Source organism: Cervus canadensis, chromosome 9 (genome assembly GCF_019320065.1).
Source record: "Cervus canadensis isolate Bull #8, Minnesota chromosome 9, ASM1932006v1, whole genome shotgun sequence".
Classification (NCBI taxonomy): Eukaryota; Metazoa; Chordata; class Mammalia; order Artiodactyla; family Cervidae; genus Cervus; species Cervus canadensis.
Genome location: NC_057394.1, coordinates 79,654,837 through 79,674,998, shown reverse-complemented (window position 1 = coordinate 79,674,998; position 20,162 = coordinate 79,654,837). Strand labels below are relative to the sequence as shown.

The following is a 20,162-nucleotide window of genomic DNA, read 5'->3' as shown; positions in this document are numbered from 1 at the left end:
AGCTAAAAACCAGGGGGTGGCAAAGAGTTAGACACAACTGAAGTAACTTTGCACATTTGTTGTTCAAACTTAACATGTCCTTTGTTGCGAACTTCTGTATAACCCAACTCCTCCCCCCATCTCCTTGGAGCAGTTCTCTCAGGTTCACTTGAGATGCTGTCTCTGGGGCTTGGAGTCCTACAAATTCCCACTGAATAAAACATAACTCTCAACTTTTAGGTTGTGACTATTTTTTTAAGTTGATACAGCAATGAAAGACTATCTCTTCTAGTTGAGGATCATGGACATGCTAAAAAAATCTTACAACATAGTGGTCACTGGTAATTGCCACAGATGGGAAGGCTTTTGTTTTTAGTGCACCAAAAATTTGTCAAGACAAGATTAGTACTAGGAAGTTGTTAATAACCTTGTATAGAATTATGGAGCAAAAGTTAGAGCATAAGATGATATACAACTTACAGATATATATAAAGGCAGTACATTTCATTCTGGGATTCAAAAATAGTTCTAATTTACCCACATGTAAAGATGCTTGCTCCTTTATGACCAAGTTATGGTTATAACTTATGGTTATAAGTTATGACCAACCTAGATTGCATATTAAAAACCAGAGACATTACTTTGCCAGCAAAGGTCCATCTAGTCAAGGCTATGGTTTTTCCAGTAGTCATGTATGGATGTGAGAGTTGGACTACAAAGAAAGCTGAGCACCAAAGAATTGATGCTTTTGAACTGTGTTGTTGGAGAAGACCCTTGAGAGTCTCTTGGACTGCGAGGAAATCCAGTCAGTCCATCCTAAAGGAAACCAGTCCTGAATATTCACTGGAAGGACTGATGCTGAAGCTGAAACTCCAATACTTTGGCCACTTGATGCAAAAAACTGACTCATTTGAAAGGACCCTGATGCTGGGGAAGATTGAAGGCAGGAGGAGAAGGGGATGACAGAGAATGAGATGGCTGGATGGCATCACGGACTCAGTGGACATGAGTTTGAGTAAACTCCGGTATTGGCGATGGACAGGGAGCCTGGTGTGCGGCAGTCCATGGGGTTACAAAGAGTCGGACACGACTGAGTGACTGAACTGAACAGAACTGAACCCTCATGTAGTTACCAGTCTAGATTGTCTTGAGGGAGAATTTTTAAACTTGGACTGCTGTCACTAACACAATCCCTAACTATTCACAAAGCATGACATTTTACCTCCATCTGCCCATTATTGGTACTTAAGGGAGAGAAGCGGGCAACACAGGATGAGATGGTTGGATGTCATCACCAACTCCATGGACATGAGTTTGAGCAATCTCTGGGAGATAGTGAAGGAGAGGGAAGCCTGGCATGCTGCAGTTCATGGTGTTGCAGAGTCAGACACGACTTAGCGACTGAACACTAACAACAACAAATTAACACAAGCTTCTAGCAGTCTGCTGTGGGGGGCTGGGGGGGGGCCCGGAATGTCCCTGGAGGCCATCCGCACAAAATATAATTCTCACAGTATATCCCAGAACAAATATAATTGATGGATTGTATGTCATTTTGGATGTAATCTTTATTATCATGAAAATGACTTAGTGTTGACCAAAGACTTATTATTAGTAATCTATGCTCAAGAGTGAACCCTTCCTGAAAAGGGGTTCTTTAGCCTTACTATGTGAGTAGGCAGTTGCCTACAAAATTTATATTTAGGGGATGTGAAATGTGTGAAAAATAAGACTCAGAAAAATTTTAAAAAGCAATCATGAATATATAATCAAATTCTTTCCTTTTAGAACACTTATAGCTATGTGGGAAGATTATATATTCTAATAATGCTCCCATTGTTTTTTATGAAATTATTCTCAGCATCAGCTCATGAACCACACAAGAATATTGGCTTTATTTCTATTGACATCATTATCTTTAATCACAAATGACATGGCTTGGCTCAGTAATTTTTATTTCCCACAACTGGCTCTGATAACTTTGAGTCATTTCCAAAAATCAAATCTTCCCTTAAGAATGAAGATTTGCTACTATGAAGATATTTTAAGAAATGTGATTAGAGTACTTAAGCAAATCTCAAAAACACATTATAATTTAGAGTTAAGTCTAGTTTTTGCCAAGGTGACTACTTGGAAAGAAATATTCATTTAGAGAATCAGTTGAAAGAGAGAAAAAAATCTCATTATTACATACTTCCATTTCTTCCATCCAAAGATAGGAATATGGCTGCATTTGTGTACATTAGTGCCAGAGAACACAAAATTTTGCAAGTTACTCTCTTTCTCTAGTGTGCGATTATGGGTTTCAAAATCCTGGACTTGCGTGAGGGATACCAAAAAGAATCTAAGGGAATGAAATATGGATTTGGTGCATTTCAATGAAGGATGAGGAAGAAATATATTTAGTTCTGACGTGAGATGAAGGTAACAGTAAGAAAATCCAGAATGGGAGGACACAAGTTCCAATGAGATGGCTGCAGCTCAGGAGAAAGATCATAGAACATGTGAGCCTCTCAGCTGATTTATTTTGGAGCAAATGACAGAATTTTACAGATCTTTTCAAAGTCTCAGAATCCCAATATTAACACAACATCTTCATTTTAACTGTTTCACAGGATTGTTGGGAGAAGCGATGAACAAGCCTGGCTGCTTTTGCAGGCTGTGAAACACTACAGAATTTGAGGCATCATTACAGTAATTGCCAACATCATCATATAAGAGATGCATGAGAGTGCTAAAAGAAGTAATATTGAAGGTAATAAAAATTGTCAGAAGTAGGATCTCTTGTATACAGAAAGGTGGTTAAAATTACTTTGCAAATAAAAATTTGTACTTACTGCCAGAGAGATTATTTTTGCCATGAAGTTCTCATTGTATCATTCACTCCTTAGGACAGCTCCATAAAGCAGGGACTAGTTCCATCTTAAAAATTAAGAAACTGAAGCTGAGTGATGTTAAAGGATTTGTTAAAAGCTGCACAGGTATAGGTAGTAAAAGCCAGGTTTCAAACCAGTTATTTTAATTCCAAATCTGATGTAACTTTTTGTTTCATTAACATTACATTTTGTGCTCACAAAAATGAGCTTAAAGCTCAGAGGATATCCTATGCATTGTCTTGAATGGTAATAAATGAATTACTTGAAATGTATTTCACACATACTTCTGCAAGGCCTACCATGCAGGTGGCACAGAATGGCAGATTTGGAGGAAACACTGGTGACTAGACTGGAAGAAGGAGGAGTGCTGAGAAAATGGTTAACACTGCTCAGTGTTCTAGAGGAAATATAAAACAGCTGAAGAAAAGTACTAATAAATCTGCTAACTAATACCAGTGGTAGCTCTGGGGAAAAAAAATTAACACAGCAAGGACAAAGGTCAGATTAATCTTGATTAAGAGATGAACGGGAGATGAAGATAATCGTTACGTATGGATGATTCAAATAAATTGCCTGTGAAGAGAAGTTAGGGCAAAAAAAGGAGACCAATGAGAATTTTAAAAATAAATTCTTAACTACATAAGCAGGCATATATTCTTCTTGTAAACTGAAGTGATACAAATAAAGCTAAAGGCCTCTTTCATCACTCCTCCCAATCTCTTCCTGTTAGCAATTTCATGTTTATCCTTCCAGCCCTTTCTGTATACATTTATATATAGCCTTACAAGAAATATGTTTTAACGATCTTACATAAAAGGTGCTGTATTCCACATATATATCTGCATCATGCTTTTTTCATTCAATGATAGGTCTTAGACAACAATGGTACACACGGTCTGTTTATGAAGACTTAGGCTACTTCCAATTAATTCTACTATTATCAACAATGCCTCAAGGGAGCATCTTAAGTATGTCTCCTTGAACACAACAGTACTTTTCTAGGGGAGATACCACGAGTGGCCCTGTTGGGCCATAGAGTTCAGTTCAGTTCAGTTCAGTTGCTCAGTCGTGTCCGACTCTTTGCAACCCCATGAATCACAGCATGCCAGGCCTCCCTGTCCATCACCAACTCCCGGAGTTTACTCAAACTCATGTCCATCGAGTTGGTGATGCCATTCAGCCATCTCATCCTCTGTCGTCCCCTTCTCCTCCTGCCCCCAAACCCTCCCAGCATCAGGGTCTTTTCCAATGAGTCAACTCTTTACACGAGGTGGCTAAAGTACTGGAATTTCAGCTTCAGCATTAGTCCTTCCAATGAACACCCAGGACTGATCTCCTTTACGATGGACTGGTTGGATCTCCTTGCAGTCCAAGGGACCCTCAAGAGTCTTCTCCAACACTACAGTTCAAAAGCATCAATTTTTCGGTGCTCAGCTTTCTTCATAGTCCAACTCTCACATCCATACATCACCACTGGAAAAACCATAGCCTTGACCAGATGGACCTTTGTTGGCAAAGTAATGTCTCTGCTTTTTAATATGCTATCTAGGTTGGTCATAACTTTCCTTCCAAGGAGTAAGCGTCTTTTAATTTCATGGCTGCAATCCATAGGGTATGATATTTAAAAATTTCATGAAAAGTGAGAGTGAAGTCACTCAGTCGTGTCCGACTCTTTGCAACCCCATGGACTGTAGCCTATCAGGTTCCTCCATCCATGGGATTCTCCAGGCAAGGATACTGTAACGGGCTGCCATTTCCTTCTCCAGGGATCTTCCCGACCCAGGGATCGAACTCGGGTCTCCCACATTGCAGGCAGATGCTTTACCGTCTGAGCCACCAGGGAAGCCCAAATTGTCCCCCTCCATGGCCAGGTCAGTTAGCCCTCTTAGTAGGAGTGACTGTTTACAGGGCTTTTAAAAAAACGGACAAAAATATTGTTTTTTCTGATTACAATGGGAAGGAATAAATGACTTAAAAATTATTTCAATTTACCTATTTGCATACTAAGAAGAGGGTCAGAAAACAGAAGACACTGGTGGAGAATGACTAGATACCGGAGGAAATGCTAGGGGAGGTTCAGAGCACAAGTGAAAGGTCCTGGATGGAAGGAGGGCCCCTGTTCTGTTAAGATGAGGCAGTGTCTCCTTTTTATGGCTGAACAGAATAGAAAGCAAGCCAGCAGGGCTGGGAAAGGGGGAACTGAAGAATGTGGATAAATGTTAAAATATAGGAAAAATGAGAAAGTGGACGACAAGGATAATGTCTCTCAAAGGAAAAGCAGTAAAAATTTTGGTAAATTCTGTGTATTAATAATATATCAACATATTAAAGGCTCTGAAAAAGACTTAGAAGTTGTTTAACTCAGTTTCCCCAACTTTGTCAATAACTTTTTTCTTTGTATCAGTTAACATACTGTTAAACCAATCTTCCATGAAATATGCTTTGAAAATGTTAGTTGTTCAGTGGAATCCAACTCTTTGCAGCCCCATGAACTGTAGCCCATCAGGCTCCTCTGTCCAAGGGATTCTCCAGGCAAGTATACTGGAGTGGGCAGCCACTCCCTTCTCCAGGGGATCTTCCTGACCCTGGGATCGAATCTGGGTCTCCTGTCTTGCAGGCAGATTCTTTACCATCTGAGCCACCAAGGGAAGTCCTGAGAAATACCAGACTAGTGAAAAATTTGAAGGAACAGCCAACAAGTGCCCAGTATGTTTTCACAAAATTAATTTATTTGAAAACAAAATAAGAAATACGGAGAACAATTTAACAAAAGCCCATATACTCACTCCTTAGAATAAAAGGTTAAGATTAAATTACAATCAAGTTTTAATGCTTATTTTTCTATTATAGAAATAATGTATGTTCATGATACAGATTTGGGAAGTCTCTATTGTCTAATCACCTCAGTAAAACCACCATTAATATTTTGAGGTAGTTACTTTAATCTTTATTTCTATTAGATTTTTAATTGTTTACATCATTATAATAAAACAACAAATGCAATTTTGCATCACCTTAAATACTTACACTATCATAAGCACTGTTGCACAGTTCATGGCTTTTTAATGGCTGCATAATAGTCTTTGTGAATAGTCCACTGTTTAACATTCCCCTTGTTTCTAGAATTTAGGTTGTTTGCATCTTTTCTTTTTTGGCTTTCATATGCTATATTTCAATGAGCACACTGTAGCATAAAACTTGTTATTTAGAGTTACCTTCTTAGGATTTATTTGCAAAGCAGAATAATAATGATGTACATTTTAAAGGCCTCTAAAAAAACACTGCTAACTTGCTTTGAGGATGCAGGGTCGGGGGAAGTGGGTGAGGCTGTATTATCAACGCTTTATTAAAGAGTGTTTGCTCTGTTTTCCTAAATTTATTTGAGGTTTCATCTTGTTAGCACTGCTGCACTTTTTTCAGCTGATGGAGATTTACAAATCCTAATCGGTCATTGATCACATTGTATATTGGCAAGAATACACAGGACTACACAAAAAAGATCTTCACAATCCAGAAAACCACAATGGTATGATCACTCACCTAGAGTTAGACATCCTGGAATGCGAAGTCAAGTGGGCCTTAGGAAGCATCACTATGAACAAAGCTAGTGGAGGTGATGGAATTCCAGTTGAGCTATTTCAAATCCTAAAAGATGATGCTGTGAAAGTGTTGCATTCAATATGCCAGCAAATTTGGAAAACTCAGCAGTGGCCACAGGACTGGAAAAGGTCAGTTTTCATTCCAATCCCAAAGAAAGGCAATGCCAAAGAATGCTCAAACTACTGCACAATTGCACTCATCTCACACGCTAGTAAAGTAATGCTCAAAATTCTCCAAGCCAGGCTTCAACAGTACATGAACCATGAACTTCCAGATGTTCAAGCTGGTTTTAGAAAAGGCAGAGGAACCAGAGATCAAATTGCCAACATCTGCTGGATCATCGAAAAAGCAAGAGAGTTTCAGAAAAACATCTATTTCTGCTTCATTGACTATGCCAAAGCCATTGACTGTGTAGATCACTACAAACTGTGGAAAAATCTTAAAGAGATAGGAATACCAGACCACCCAACCTGCCTCCTGAGAATTCTGTATGCCGGTCAGGAAGCAACAGTTAGGTCTGGACATGGAACAACAGACTGTTTCCAAATAGGAAAACGAGTACGTCAAAGCTGTATATTGTCACCCTGCTTATTTAACTTATATGCAGAGCACATCATGAGAAACGCTGGGCTGGATGAAGCACAGGCTGGAATCAAGATTGCCGGGAGAAATATCAATAACCTCAGATATGCAGATGACACCACCCTTGTGGCAGAAAGTGAAGAAGAACTAAAGAACCTCTTGAAGAAAGAGAAAGAGGAGAGTGAAAAAGTTGGCTTAAAGCTTAACATTCAGAAAACTAAGATCATGGCATCCAGTCCCTTCACTTCATGGCAAATAGATGGGGAAACAGTGACAAACTTTATTTTCCTGGGCTCTAAAATCACTGCATATAGTGACTGCAGCCATGAAATTAAAAGATGCTTACTCCTTGGAAGAAAAGTTATGACCAACCTAGACAGCATATTAAAATGCAGAGACATTACTTTTCCATAAAAGGTCTGTCCAGTCAAGGCTATGGTTTTTCTAGTAGTCATGTATGGATGTGACAGTTGGACTATAAAGAAAGTTGAGCACTGAAGAATTGCTGCTTTTGAACTGTGGCGTTGGAGGAGACTCTTGAGAGTCCCTTGGACTGCAAGGAAATCCAACCAGTCCATCCTAAAGAAAATCAGTCCTGAATATTCATTGGAAGGAGTGATGTTGAAGCTGAAACCCCAATACTTCGGCCACCTGATGCGAAAAACTGACTCATTTGAAAAGACCCTGATGCTGGGAAAGATTGAAGGTGGGAGAAGGGGATGACAGGGGATGAGATGGTTGGATGGCATCACCAACTCAATGGACATGAGTTTGAGTAAACTCTGTGAGTTGGTGATGGACAGGGAGGCCTGGTGTGCTGCAGTCCATGGGGTTGCAAATAGTCGGACATGACTGAGTGACTGAACTGATCTCCACTGGTCTCCTAACACATTGCAGATCTGCTAAATTTGTCATGTATTTCTTCATCTAGGCAGTCGATAATTCTTTTTTTCCATAAAAATAGGTTAAAAACAGAGTTCAAAAGAGGTCAGTAAAGACCATGTTGATATGTGGTCAATTTATCAATACTTTCTGGATATTGTTCAATGAGCTCCAAAGCCAGCTTTAACATTTTGACTGACTAATCAAAGAGCACTGAAGTCTCCTAACCATAGTATTGCAGCCTACTTTCCTCCGTCTTGTTCACAGGGATTTAATATAGCAAACTGTCAAACGTGGTATTGAGTGGTGACTTGCTCTACCTTTGGCATTTCTCTCACGGCCCTGGTTACACTTGAGGACGAACACTGTATCCTATACACCTCTGTGTATCAGTGCCTAGCACAGAACCTGCGTGGTTCCTTGCATACAGTAGATTCTCAACAAAGGCTTGTCTGAAAGATATTGCTTGATATGGTATGAATTTAATGAAGCTCTGTTGTCTCGCCATTGACACTTCTCTTTCCTAGCCATCCACAGACACACACTCACCTAGAAATGGTCAAATATGCAGTGGAAAGAGCACATCTTTTGTAGTTAGAAGGCCTGAATGGAAGTCCCGGCTTTGAAATTTACTAGCTGTTTGTTGTTGTTGTTTAGCTGCTAAGGCGTGTTCAACTCTTTGTGACCCCGTGGACTGTCGCCTGCTAGGCTCCTCTGTCTACAGGATTCTCCAGGCAAGAATACTGGAGTGTGTTGCTTTTCCTTCTCCAGGGAATCTTCCCAAGCCAGGGATCGAACCCCCAGCTCCTGTATTGGCAGGCAGATTCTCCACCACTGAGCCACGAAGGAAGCACCTGACAAGCTGGTAACTTCATGTAACTCTAGACCTTCAGTTTGTTCAATAAAATGGTGGTAACTCATCTTTACTTTCATCATATAGTTCTTATGCGAGTCAGTTTTTTTCCTAAAGGGAAATCTGATAATGCCATTACTTGACTTTTTAAAACCCTGTAATAACTTTCTATTGCTCTCAAGAAAAATGTCTAATCCTTTACTGTGCCTTTCAAGGATTTTATGATCCTGCCTCCACTCAATTCTCCACTATCACCATTCTAACAATCCAAGCTCTTTTCAACCTCAAGGTCTTTATCTGAAGCTGTTCCGTTTTCCTGCAAAGCTCCTTCCTGCACTCTTACACACTGGCTACTAGTAGCAGTAATACTATTGTACCAAGAGACATAGCTACAATCTATCGAATCCTTACTAAACACTGGATACTTTATATACATTATTAGTTTATTTTTTACAAAGTAACTAACCATTCTTAGCTGGTTTATAGATAAGGCAGAGAGAAATGAAGCTATTTACCACAAGTAACACAGCTGTTAAGTGTAGGCACTGGATTAAAAACTCAGATATGTCCCAATTCAAAATATGTTCTCCTCTCTAATAAGGTATCAGCTTTTTTCCAGAAAGCCCACACTCTAATAGCTAATGTGATAAGGTTACCACTTAACACACAGGTTTGTAATCGCCTGTGTACCATGTGTCTCTCTAACCAAGGGATAAACAAGCCATCTGAAACTCAGAAAAGAATGCCTCTTGCTTACTTCTGCTTCCCCAGCTCTGAGCTCAGTTCCTGGTACACGTAACAGGCATTAATAAGCATTTGTTGAACAGACATACACGTGAAAATATTTTTAAACAGGGAGACGTAATACAATGTTATTCCTAGTTTAGCTAAGGAACATCACCAGGTTTACCCGTTGGTGGTCTAAGGAATCCACTCCCCCACCCCCGCTCCTTCTGCAGTGTGGTACACTGGCTTCTCTTCGTTCTTCTGTGACCTCTTCTGTTTGCCACAAATACCGCCAACAAACATCTCTCCTCCCTTCCAACTGCCTTTTGAGAAAATCGACTGCAGAGGAGAAAAATCAAAACAATACTTTCCCTTCATAGCAACTCTTTAAAAACTCTTGAAAACTTTTTTTTTTTTTTTAAATACAGCGGAACATAACGTTAGCGATGGGTGCGCGAAAAACCCTATCTTTTGAAAATTAATTTCGAATCAAGACTAGACAGACTGGAGAAAAGAACCCCGGGCGTAGATAGAACTGAAACGTTCAGGGGTAGCCTCTGCATTGCTGTCCCCAGGTGGCATCTGATTTTTTTTCATAATATTTTACTGGAGGCTTTCAGTAATATAAATAGAGAAAACAGGTGCTGTACTCAGTTGGGGGTTTGCCTAAGTCAACCTCCTTTGGTTCCTTTTTTTTTTTTATAAAAGGCCCAGGAGTTTTAGGCAATCATTTCTGTAGCTCTCCTCACCCTCAGCGGGAAGAGAAAAAAAAAAAAAAGGAGGGTGGGGGAAAAGTGAGGGCGCGGAAGTGCGACGAACAGACGGAGCTGGGAGAGCCAGGGCTTAGGCTGCGGCCTCAGGCGCGCTCCCCCCCCCCCCCCAAGAAATGACCATCACATTCCGTAAATTTCGTCGTTTCAATTAAGAAATGACGCTCTGGCTTTACAAGTAAGAGGACAAACGAAAGCGGGAAGGCCTATCGCCTCGTGAGAACGCTCCCCCAGCCGGCTCGGCGTCGGAGAAGCGCGACCGCCGACCGCCCGCCGGTCCAACCGACACCCGGCCAGGCTTCCCCCTCCCCCGCTGGCGCTCCCGTTACCCACAAGCCCCCGCGCCCCGGCGCGCAGGCGCAGCGGCGACGGCCGTCTCAGGAAGAGGAAAAGGGAATAAACAACTCGGAGGAACCAGAGCGCGAGAGAGCGAGTGGAGGCAGAATTTAAAAATAAACCGGCCCCTCCGTCCTCCCCGCCCGTTCGCTGCCGCCGCCGCGCCCCCTCCACTCCCCCTACTCCCCGAGCCCGCGCCCTCGAAGTCCCTGTCAGAGGGCCCGCGCGCCCACCCCGTCGTCCCGCGCGCGGCCCCTTTAAGAAAAGAGAAGGCGAGAGTGAGTGAGAGAGACTCCCGACTCTCCCCCTCCCCGCCCCTCCCTCCTGCCCCCTCCTCCCTCCCCTCTCCCCTCCCCTCCCCCCCTCCCCGGGCGGCTCCGGCTCCCGCAGCGGGACAGACCCGCCCGCCCGGGCTTTTCTCCGGCCCCCCGGCAGCGCCGTCCCTCCCTCCCCGGTCTATGGTGGCGGCGGCGGAAGACGAGGCTGCGGCGTTGCCATGAACAGTGGCGGCGGCCTCCCGCCCCCCTCGGCCGCCGCCTCCTCCGCGTCCTCCTCGCTGGCGGCGGCCGCGGCGGTGGTGGCGGTGGCCCCGCCGGGGGTCGGGGGCGTCCCCGGCGGGGCGGCGGCGGCGGGGGTGAAGCTGAAGTACTGCCGCTACTACGCCAAGGATAAGACGTGCTTCTACGGGGAGGAGTGTCAGTTCCTGCATGAGGACCCGGCCGCCGGGGCCGCGCCGGGCCTCGGCCTCCATAGCAACAGCGTCCCCCTGGCTCTGGCGGGCGCGCCCGGGGCCGGCTTCCCGCCCGGAGCGGTCCCGGCCGGGGGAGCCGGGCCGCCCGCGGGGCCCAAGAAGCCGGAACTGGGGGGCCCCGGAGCCGGCGGAGGCGGCAGCAGCGGGGTACTCGACGGGCCGCGGCTGGCAAGTGAGTGTGGCCCGGGGGCGGGGGGCTTCGGGGAGGCGGGGGAAGGGGGGCGCCGGAGCCCGGCCCGCGGGGTCCCCCCTCTCCCCTCAGCTTTCGTCTCCCTCAGCGTTCCGAGAGGCCTAGGCCTGGGGCCTCCTTCCGTCTTCCTGCCTCCCCTCCCCACAGCCCTCGGCCCGCCCGGGCGGCGAGGGCCGGTCGGCTTCCCGGGAACTGGGGGCGGTGGACTTTTGGGGGGGCGGGGGTGTGGGTGGGGGCGGGGAGGACGGGGGATGGGCCGCGGCGTGCGGGAGATGGGGGTGTCGCTTCCGGGGGGTGTGGAAAGGGGCCGGGTTTGCCGGCACCTGTGAGTGTGTGTGTGTGTGTGCGCGCGCGCGCCCCGGGCCGAGCGAAGGGGTCCCCCGGTGGGTGTGTGTCGGTCGGGGCGGGCTCCGCGGCTTCCAGGAGTGGGTTGGAAGAGCGGAAAAAGTTTTTTTTTTCTTTTCTTTTTTTTTCTGTGTGTGTGTGTGCACGGCTTCTGGGAGAGAGGTTTTCCAGGCAGGAAATGCTTTCTAAGGAATCGGGAGCGAACCGACGCGCAGCCGTCTCTCGCGTGCTCGGTCTGAGTCGGGATTTCACCCAAACTTGCATTTCCGCAGTTTTCTTGAAAGCTGGCGGGAGTCTGCAGGGTGTCCGGAGGTGTATCTCTTGTTTTCTACCACTTTGTATCCAGCGAACCCTCAGTTCGGAGCCTCGGAAAAGTGCCTCGCCATGAGCCGCGCACATTTGTGTGCGACTGAGCCCTCGAATTCGGCTCTCTCAGGACAGCGGGCCTTTTTTTTTTACTTGTCTTTATCTATTACCTTGTGACTTGTTTGTCGTTAGTGAGTGGTAATCTAGTTTACAAAAGGTTGCCCTTGAAAAGTAGAGGTGTGTCGAGTTTTCCCTTGTTTGTTTCTGAGTGTATGGAGCATTTCTAAACCACGTGGAAAAATCCTACTTCCTTGGGAATTCTAAAAAGTTACTAGATTTGAAACTCATTTGATAGGCTGCCTAACTTGGATGTCAGAACTTCCTCTTTTTTTTAAACTGTAAATGGTGTATTTGGCTTGATGCTTTAGCAGCTGTTTGCTCTGTGAGGATTATTGTGTCTTCCTAGAGATGGGTGTTAGTGTGTGTTTTTAAGATTGTTTCTTTTGCTCTGATGGGTCTGACTTCAATGTAGATATATTTGGTGAGGGTGATATGCTAAGAAGAATAATTTGCAACTTAAAATGTTTTGTCAAAATGGTTACTTTATTGGTGGAATTTTATCACGTTGGAGCAGCAACTTTGCATTTTCTAGGTAAGTTTGCTGGATGTATTGAGTTGTGGCTCAGATTGATTCGTTATGTTTGATTAGTAAGCAGTGAAACTGAACAGTGGTTTTGTTACCTACAAGAAGAGGCATGTTTAAAAAAATGAGGTGTTCAATTTAATATGTGATATTTTTAGGATTTTCTAATACATAGATGTGTTATATTTGGGACATGAAAGTTAGGACAGGCTGTAAACAGGTGAGGTTGGAGATGGAGGAGAAATACTAGCAATGACTCAAAGGTGGGGACCATTTCATATCTCAGGATCCGAACGTGTTTGGGAGATAGGTTCTTGAGAGGACAGGCAGTCAGTGCTGGGAAGGCATTTTGAAGTCAGCGTTTAGTCATTTAACAGTTACTTGATTAAGTAGCTGCGTTATGTAGTTGGATTCTGTGGGACTTGCTTTAACTCAACTGGGTGAAGCCCAAGGCTCCTCTTGTCTGCTGTAGGCTTCTGGGTAACTCGGAATGGTCTAGATTGTGGCTCCTTTGGGTGAGATAAAATTGTCTCCTATTAGTGAGTGGCCAGTTGAGTTAGGTTGTTCAGGAATCAGGGAACAGGATTGTGTTGGTGATTTAATGTTTGCGTTGAATTTTCTACACTTTATTTTTGATTTTTGATTTACTTTCTATGTTTAGCTGTATTATACTCTGATTTTATGAGACACTTGGTTTGGTAAGTGTATGAGGCAATTAAAAGGGAGGACACATTCTGAGAGGTGTTATTAGGAGAAATTTAAATTTTGTTAGTTGTTGACTTGATCAGGTAGAGTCACTGACACAGTTTTATATTTTACTTTTTTTTTCTTTGCTCTTCTTCAGGTGTAAGAATGGAGACTATTTCTTTAGCTGGGATGTCAGACAGATCTGCTCTGATAAGCTGGGCCCACCTGTAGAAATACTTTGTTTGGGCTCCTTGGGTATCTTGGGGGCTGTGTGTGTTTTAAAGTTTTTGTTGAAGTGTACACACCTACGGAACAGTATACAGACCATAAATTTTGGAATTTTCACAAGATGAAAACAGCTCATAACAGTACTCAGATCAGGAAATAGAACTGAATCAGGACCTGCTGAAGTCCTGCTCTTCCTACCCTCTGCCAGTCACTGTCCTTTCCCAGAGGTAACCACTGACTTCACGCACTACATTGTAGATTCATTTTTTACTTTTTCATGCTTTTTCTTGAACTCTATAAGAACATTGTGGGCCTCTTTTCTTTAAGCATATTTGTAAGATCAGTTATGTAGGAGCAGCCTCTTAGTCTCATTCTTGCTTGGTGTTACACATTGTATGAATGTACCTCATTTTATATTCTCATTTTGCTGTTAGTGGGTGATGGAACGTTTCCAATTTTTGTTTATTAAGAAGAGCACTGTTTTGAATATTCTTGAACATGTTTTTTGGTTCAAGTCTATGAATTTATGTTAGGAGTGGAATTTCAGACTTGTAATAGGACATGCAGATGTTCAGCCCTAAGTAGATGACTTCAGACAGTTTTCTGAACAGATTGTATCACATCTACATTCCCTTTAGCAGAGTATGAGAGTTCAAGTTGTTTCAAGTTGCTGCATGTTCTCCCCAGCACTTGATATTAGCTATCTTATAATTTTAGCCATTTTGATGCCTACAATATATGCTATAATTAGATGTTTTCAATTTGCATGTGTTTGGATTGTAACTGAATTAGTTGACAACATTTAAAAAATCAGGTTTAACACTAAACTACAGATTTCTGTCTTTTTTTGAAGGGCAACTCTTTTCTATATTGGAATTAGGTGTGTTGGCTGGGCAAGACTCCATTTTTGCCTTATTACTGACTGGGTAACTTATATGCCTGGCTCCTCTTGGCCTTTTAGTTTTTGACTCTTGCTTTAGTACTTGAATTGTTTTGGTAGTGTTTCAGATTATGTGAAAACTTGAGGGGTAAATGCAAGAGGAAATTTTATCCTTATTTTTCAAGCATTGGAAAACTAAAGCAGAAAGGCTTTTTTTTAGTATGCTTAGTTGCAGTGGTGTTTCAGTCTCATAAAGGAACTGTATTTTCATTTGTTGCTTACCTTTTATCTGTACAGAAGTATTACACTTCCAGCTCTTTCGTTGACCTGGCAGTATGGTAGTGAACATAGTCTGGCATTCAGTGTTGTTGGGAAGTAGCCGTTTATTTATTATTCTTTTTTAAAGTGTCAGACATTTTGTATTTCTTTTGGACTTCGAATCTTCTAAAGGTTCAGTGTGGCTTGATTTGGTGGTTTAATTGAGTTGCTGATTCTTGACCTTTTAATGATGTGATTCTAATATTTTCAGCCAGCTACACTTTTCATCTTCAAGATGCTCGGTTTTTAGCAGCTCAACTATATATCAAGTATTTGTATTTTATATATGTTACTTTATTTGAAACCCAATAGATTTATTTTACCAAAACAGACTTACTTTTCAGTTCTGCTGATTTAGTTAGCAGTGAAGACTCTGGCATAAGGCACATCTAAGATGGACCTGGCTCTCCTGTCTACTACCTTTGTGATCTTGAGTTTTTAACTTTTAAGCATCTTGTTTTTCTCATTTTAAAACGTGGAGGTAACAGTAGTACCTAGTTCAGAGTTGTGACAGGCTTGGATATAACACTATCAGAGCATTGTCTGGCACATAGTGAGGGGTCAGGATTAGTTGCTGCTGTTAATTGAATATTAGTAATAAGTCTACAGTTAGCCTGTACATTTCTTTACCTCCCAGTTTTTGAGAGTATATTTTCAAGACCAGTAAAATAGCTACAGATGATTGGACCATGACTGTCTGTTCAAATGGCAGAAAGCAGGGGATAACTTGGAAGTTCATAAGCAAACTTTGGAGTGTATGGCAAGACTGTTTTTAAGCCAGAATTATACTTTTTCACCCCACAAACCTGAATCAGCTCACAGAGGAGTGAGTACTGGATGTTTGCCATTAGGAGAGCTGGTGTGGGTTAACACATTTTTATTTGACAATACACAAAGTAGATAACAAGAGACTTTATAATACCATTGATTTCACTCCTTTATTATAGTGCTTGCAAAGTGGCAAGTTTTGATCAGGGTGATAGGAATACAACATTGAATGAAACAAAAGTCTGTCCTGTGGAGGTTACCTTCTAGTGGGGAATACAGGTATGTATATAAGATAAAATTAGATCTTGAGAAGTTTTAAGAGGAAAGTTTAGAGCTTTATGAGGAGTACTCCAGAGAGGGTTGTACTGTCTCAGTAAGATTCAGTTAGTGAGTAAACACTTTTTTCCAGAAAGTGCATTTGAAATGACTCTGTAAGAAGATAAATGATGGCCAAAACATCTATTTTTGTCCTTTTATAGGATTTTTCTCTTTTTAAATTAACTTTCTATTTTGAGATAATTGTAGAGTCACATGCAGTTGTAAGAAATAATACAGAAAGAGCAGTACTGTCCCATTCCCGTTTCCCCAGCAGCGACAACTTCGAGAACTGTAGTGCAGTGTCACAGCCACACTGATAGACACAATCCACTTAGCCTTTTTCAGGATTTTCTGAGTCTTACTTGTGTGTGTGTATACACATGTGTATATTTAGTTTTGTGGAGTTTTATTGTGTGTATGTTTTTACACCTGCCAGCACAGTCAGGACATGGAGCAGCTCTGTCACCCTCAAGAGGCCTTTTTGTCACCTTTCAAATCCCTGACAACCACTAATTTGCCCTCCATTTCTATAATTTTGTCTTTTCAGGAATGTTCTATAGGGAATTCCCTGGTTGCCCAGTGGTTAGGATTCCGTGCTTCCACTGCTGCATCTTTTTTTGTTGTTGTTGTTTGCTTTTCTGTAGGCATAGCTGCTTTTGTGTACAAAGGTATGAATGTTTTTGGTACCTAGAAATATTTTAGAAATTTATTTATTTTAGGGTTGAATTTATTTAGTCTTTAATAAACTTTTTTTGTTAAAATTTTCACTGGAACAGCAGTGTATAAAGTTAAGCTGATCTCATTGCCCAGGGTTAATCATTATTATTAGTTTTGTGTGTAACCTTAACTACTCCTAAGGCCCTATCTCCACATTCCCTCACATTGGGGGTTAAGGTTTCAGTAGGAGAATTTAGGGGGAGACAGTTAAGTCCATAGTATGGGCATACATACACACACTCAAGTTTTGTAGCAGTATTTCTTACATTTGTTTTTCCATATTAACTTTATATTCTGTTTTTATAAAGTAGTTTATAAGCTGAAGCTGTACAAAGGATTGTGATAAAGTTCTTGCTTTATGCACTGTTGTCATATGTGATCAGTGTGTGCTCAATTGCTCAGTCATGTCTCACTCTTCATGACCCATGGACTGTAGTGCCAGGCTCCTCTGTCCGTGGGATTTCCCAGGCAAGAATACTGGAGTGGGTTGCTATTTCCTCTTCCAGGGGATCTTCTTGACCCAGCGTTCGAATGCTTGTCTCCTGCACTGTCAGGTGGATCCTTTACTATTGAGCCACCTGGGAAGCTTGTTTGTCATAGAGTTGTCAACAAATTCATACATACAGTATTTGCTCCTCCTTTTGTTGTATAGGAATTACAGTTGGACTGGGGGTCCTGAGAATTAGGTGTTTTGTTTTTTTTTTCTTTAGTACTCTGTCTTAAAGTAACTTTGATCTTAGGCTAGTAATTTAGTCCATGTGGAAATATATTTCTTTGTCTATAGAATATGAGAATGGGGTATGGAGTACATGATGTTTAAAATTCCTTCAGATATAAAATGTTTGTGTTTTTCTAAATGTTTATGTTCTAGGAAACATTATTTTATGATCAATTTTTAGAATTCATCCTCTTTCCTTCCCAATAGCTTTAAAAATCTTTGACCTCACAGCAGCTTCAGCTTAGGGAAGGACATGTTCTCTAATCTTGACTGAGTTAATTGGCCTGTGGATAATGGCCCTCTTCTGGTAACTTCCTTTTTTTATGTCCTTTGGTATCTTTTTCTTTAAAAAATTAAAGATATTGTACCTGCTTTTCTAAAACTAGCTTTTAATTGTATTTTTAACATTAAAAATTGCAGCTTTTTAAATCTAGGAACAATATCTTGCTTTGGAAATTAAAAATGTGCTGCGTAAACAGGGGAAGCCTGGTGGGCTTCAGCCCCTGGGGTCATGAAGAGTCACAGGCACATGCACAGGTTAAAAGTTTAAATAGTGCAAAAGGATACACAGTGAAAAATAGTCTCCCTTCTTCCTTAGTTCCCTGATCCCCCTCCAAAAGACACTCTTTTAATTTATTATATATCTTTTCAGAGATGTTCTTTGTACATCACTCATGTTTGTATTTCCCTATCTCTAGTACATACTGCTCACACATGGAAGCCTAATGCACTTTGAATTTTTTCACCATACTGCTTATCTTCTAGTTTGTTTCACATCTACACATAGAAGTATACATTACTCTTTATAGTGACTGTGTGATAATTCCCTTGTATGATTGTACTGTTCTTTTCAGTGGCTATTTAGATTGTTTATGGTCTTTTACAAGTGATGGTACTAAGCTGTTACATCTTAATGTACTATGTATACTTATACATAAATTAACACAAAGTATAACATATGCATACTTAAGAAACATACAGAGTCTTGAGTAATCTGGTTCAAGCTTGTTACATTAAAAAAAATATGTAGGCAAATATAGTACGATCTCAATTCCATGTGGAATCTTAAAAAAAAAAACAGAAAAACCACCCAAATGCATAGATGACAATGAAGAAGAGATTGGTGGTTGCCAGAGGCAGGGGTCCAGGGGGGTAGGGGAAGATAGTCAAGAGATACAAACTTCCAGGTCTTTTATTCTCATAAAACCCTGGAAAGTAGATGTTACCAATTCTGTTTTACAGAGGAGGAAACTAAGATTACATTAACTTTCAAGGATGAGTAATTGGCAGCTGGCTCCAGCAGACCTCACGGGCAGCTGCGTTTGCGTGGTCTGTGCTCACTCCACGGGCCGGCGGGGCAGAGGGTGGTGTGACTGCTGAGTGGCCGGAGGAGCCCGTTTCCTGGGCCTGCACCCACTGTGCTGTCATCTAGTGTCTCTGAGTCGCTCGGCCCCATCAGAAAAACGGAGGCAGTGATACCATTTGCGTGGGGTGTTTTATAGAAGTTGGATGTGAAAATCTGTTGTTTATCAACTTTTAAGAATACGTACTTTTAAGAAGGGCTTACTTGTATATGAGTGTTTATGTAAACGTGTTAATAGAGTAGGGAGTGCCAGAAAAATAGCAGAATAGTTCCTAATCTCAGTTTACAGATAAATGTTTCAGTGGTTGAAGACAGCAATGAAGGATCAAAGGATTTCTTTTTTTTTTGGTCACATGAGTGATATAAACAGTGTCTTAAAAGGTGGAGTTTTTAACATCTTGGAATAATGGGGGAATGCATTATAGAGATGAGGAAAGAGGAAAATAACATTTATGATTACCTTTGAGGTAGGGTGTTAGGCACTCTACTTCACTTGAGGGCCTTTCACAGCCCCGTGAATGAGATGTGATTGCTTTTTTTTCAGATGAAGAAATGAATTTTAGTGGGTTTTGCTTAAGGTCATTCAGCTAGTGAGCGGTGAAACTTGGATTAGAACACAGTGACTAACTTCAAGTATTTTGTTTTTTTGCATTGTACCTGGGTCTTGAAGATTATAGGGCTTGGGCTATGTGTTTGCTGGAATTGATGGTAGTCCTTGTTGTGGACTGTGCATGCCAAGTCACTTCAGTTGTCTCTGACTCTTTGCAGTCCTGTGGGCTGTAGCCCACCAGGCTCCTCTGTCCATGGGATTTCCCAGGCAACAATACTGGAGTGGGTTGCTTTGCCCTCCTTCAAGCGATCTTCCCAACCCAGGGGTCGGACCCATGTCTCTTACATCTCCTGCGTTGCAAGTGGATTCTTCACCATTAGTGCCACTTGGGAAGCCCAATTGTGAACTATAGACCTTCAACATATAGTGAATTTATTGGTTTGACTGGAGAGAGTTCAGTAATGTTAAAATTATTGTAAGACCTTTTTATAGTAGAATGTATACTTTTACATTATAATCTTTGATATTTTGGAAATATCTGTGTTTTTTCCCTGATGGATACACAGTTATTTTAAATCCATTTATTGAATAATTCCAGTTTTCTCCATGGGTTTTAAAAAGGAGGTTTATCAAAATATAATTTATCTACTGTAAAATTCATCCATTGTAAATGTACAATTCATTTTTTCTTAGTAAATTTATAGAGTTGCAACCGTCAGGAGTTTTTACGAGAACTTTTAAGATACTTTTCATTTTTTTAAAGATACTTCTCATTT

General features: G+C 41.8%; 1 protein-coding gene across 7 annotated transcripts in view; it reads left to right on the top strand.

Moving 5' to 3' along the window:
• Window positions 1–10,628: 10,628 nt before the first annotated feature.
• PAN3 (poly(A) specific ribonuclease subunit PAN3) overlaps window positions 10,629–20,162 on the top strand; it is a 120,573-nt gene continuing 111,039 nt past the window's right edge. For 3 of the 7 annotated variants that reach the window (XM_043477557.1, XM_043477555.1, XM_043477553.1), the window contains exon 1: window positions 10,631–11,527. In XM_043477557.1, the coding sequence (XP_043333492.1) occupies window positions 11,101–11,527 (427 nt within the window). In that variant the 5' untranslated portion in view covers window positions 10,631–11,100. Of the gene's footprint in view, window positions 11,528–20,162 lie in introns of all 7 variants that reach the window. The other 4 variants (XR_006271139.1, XR_006271138.1, XM_043477554.1 and 1 more) reach the window with 3 other exon arrangements.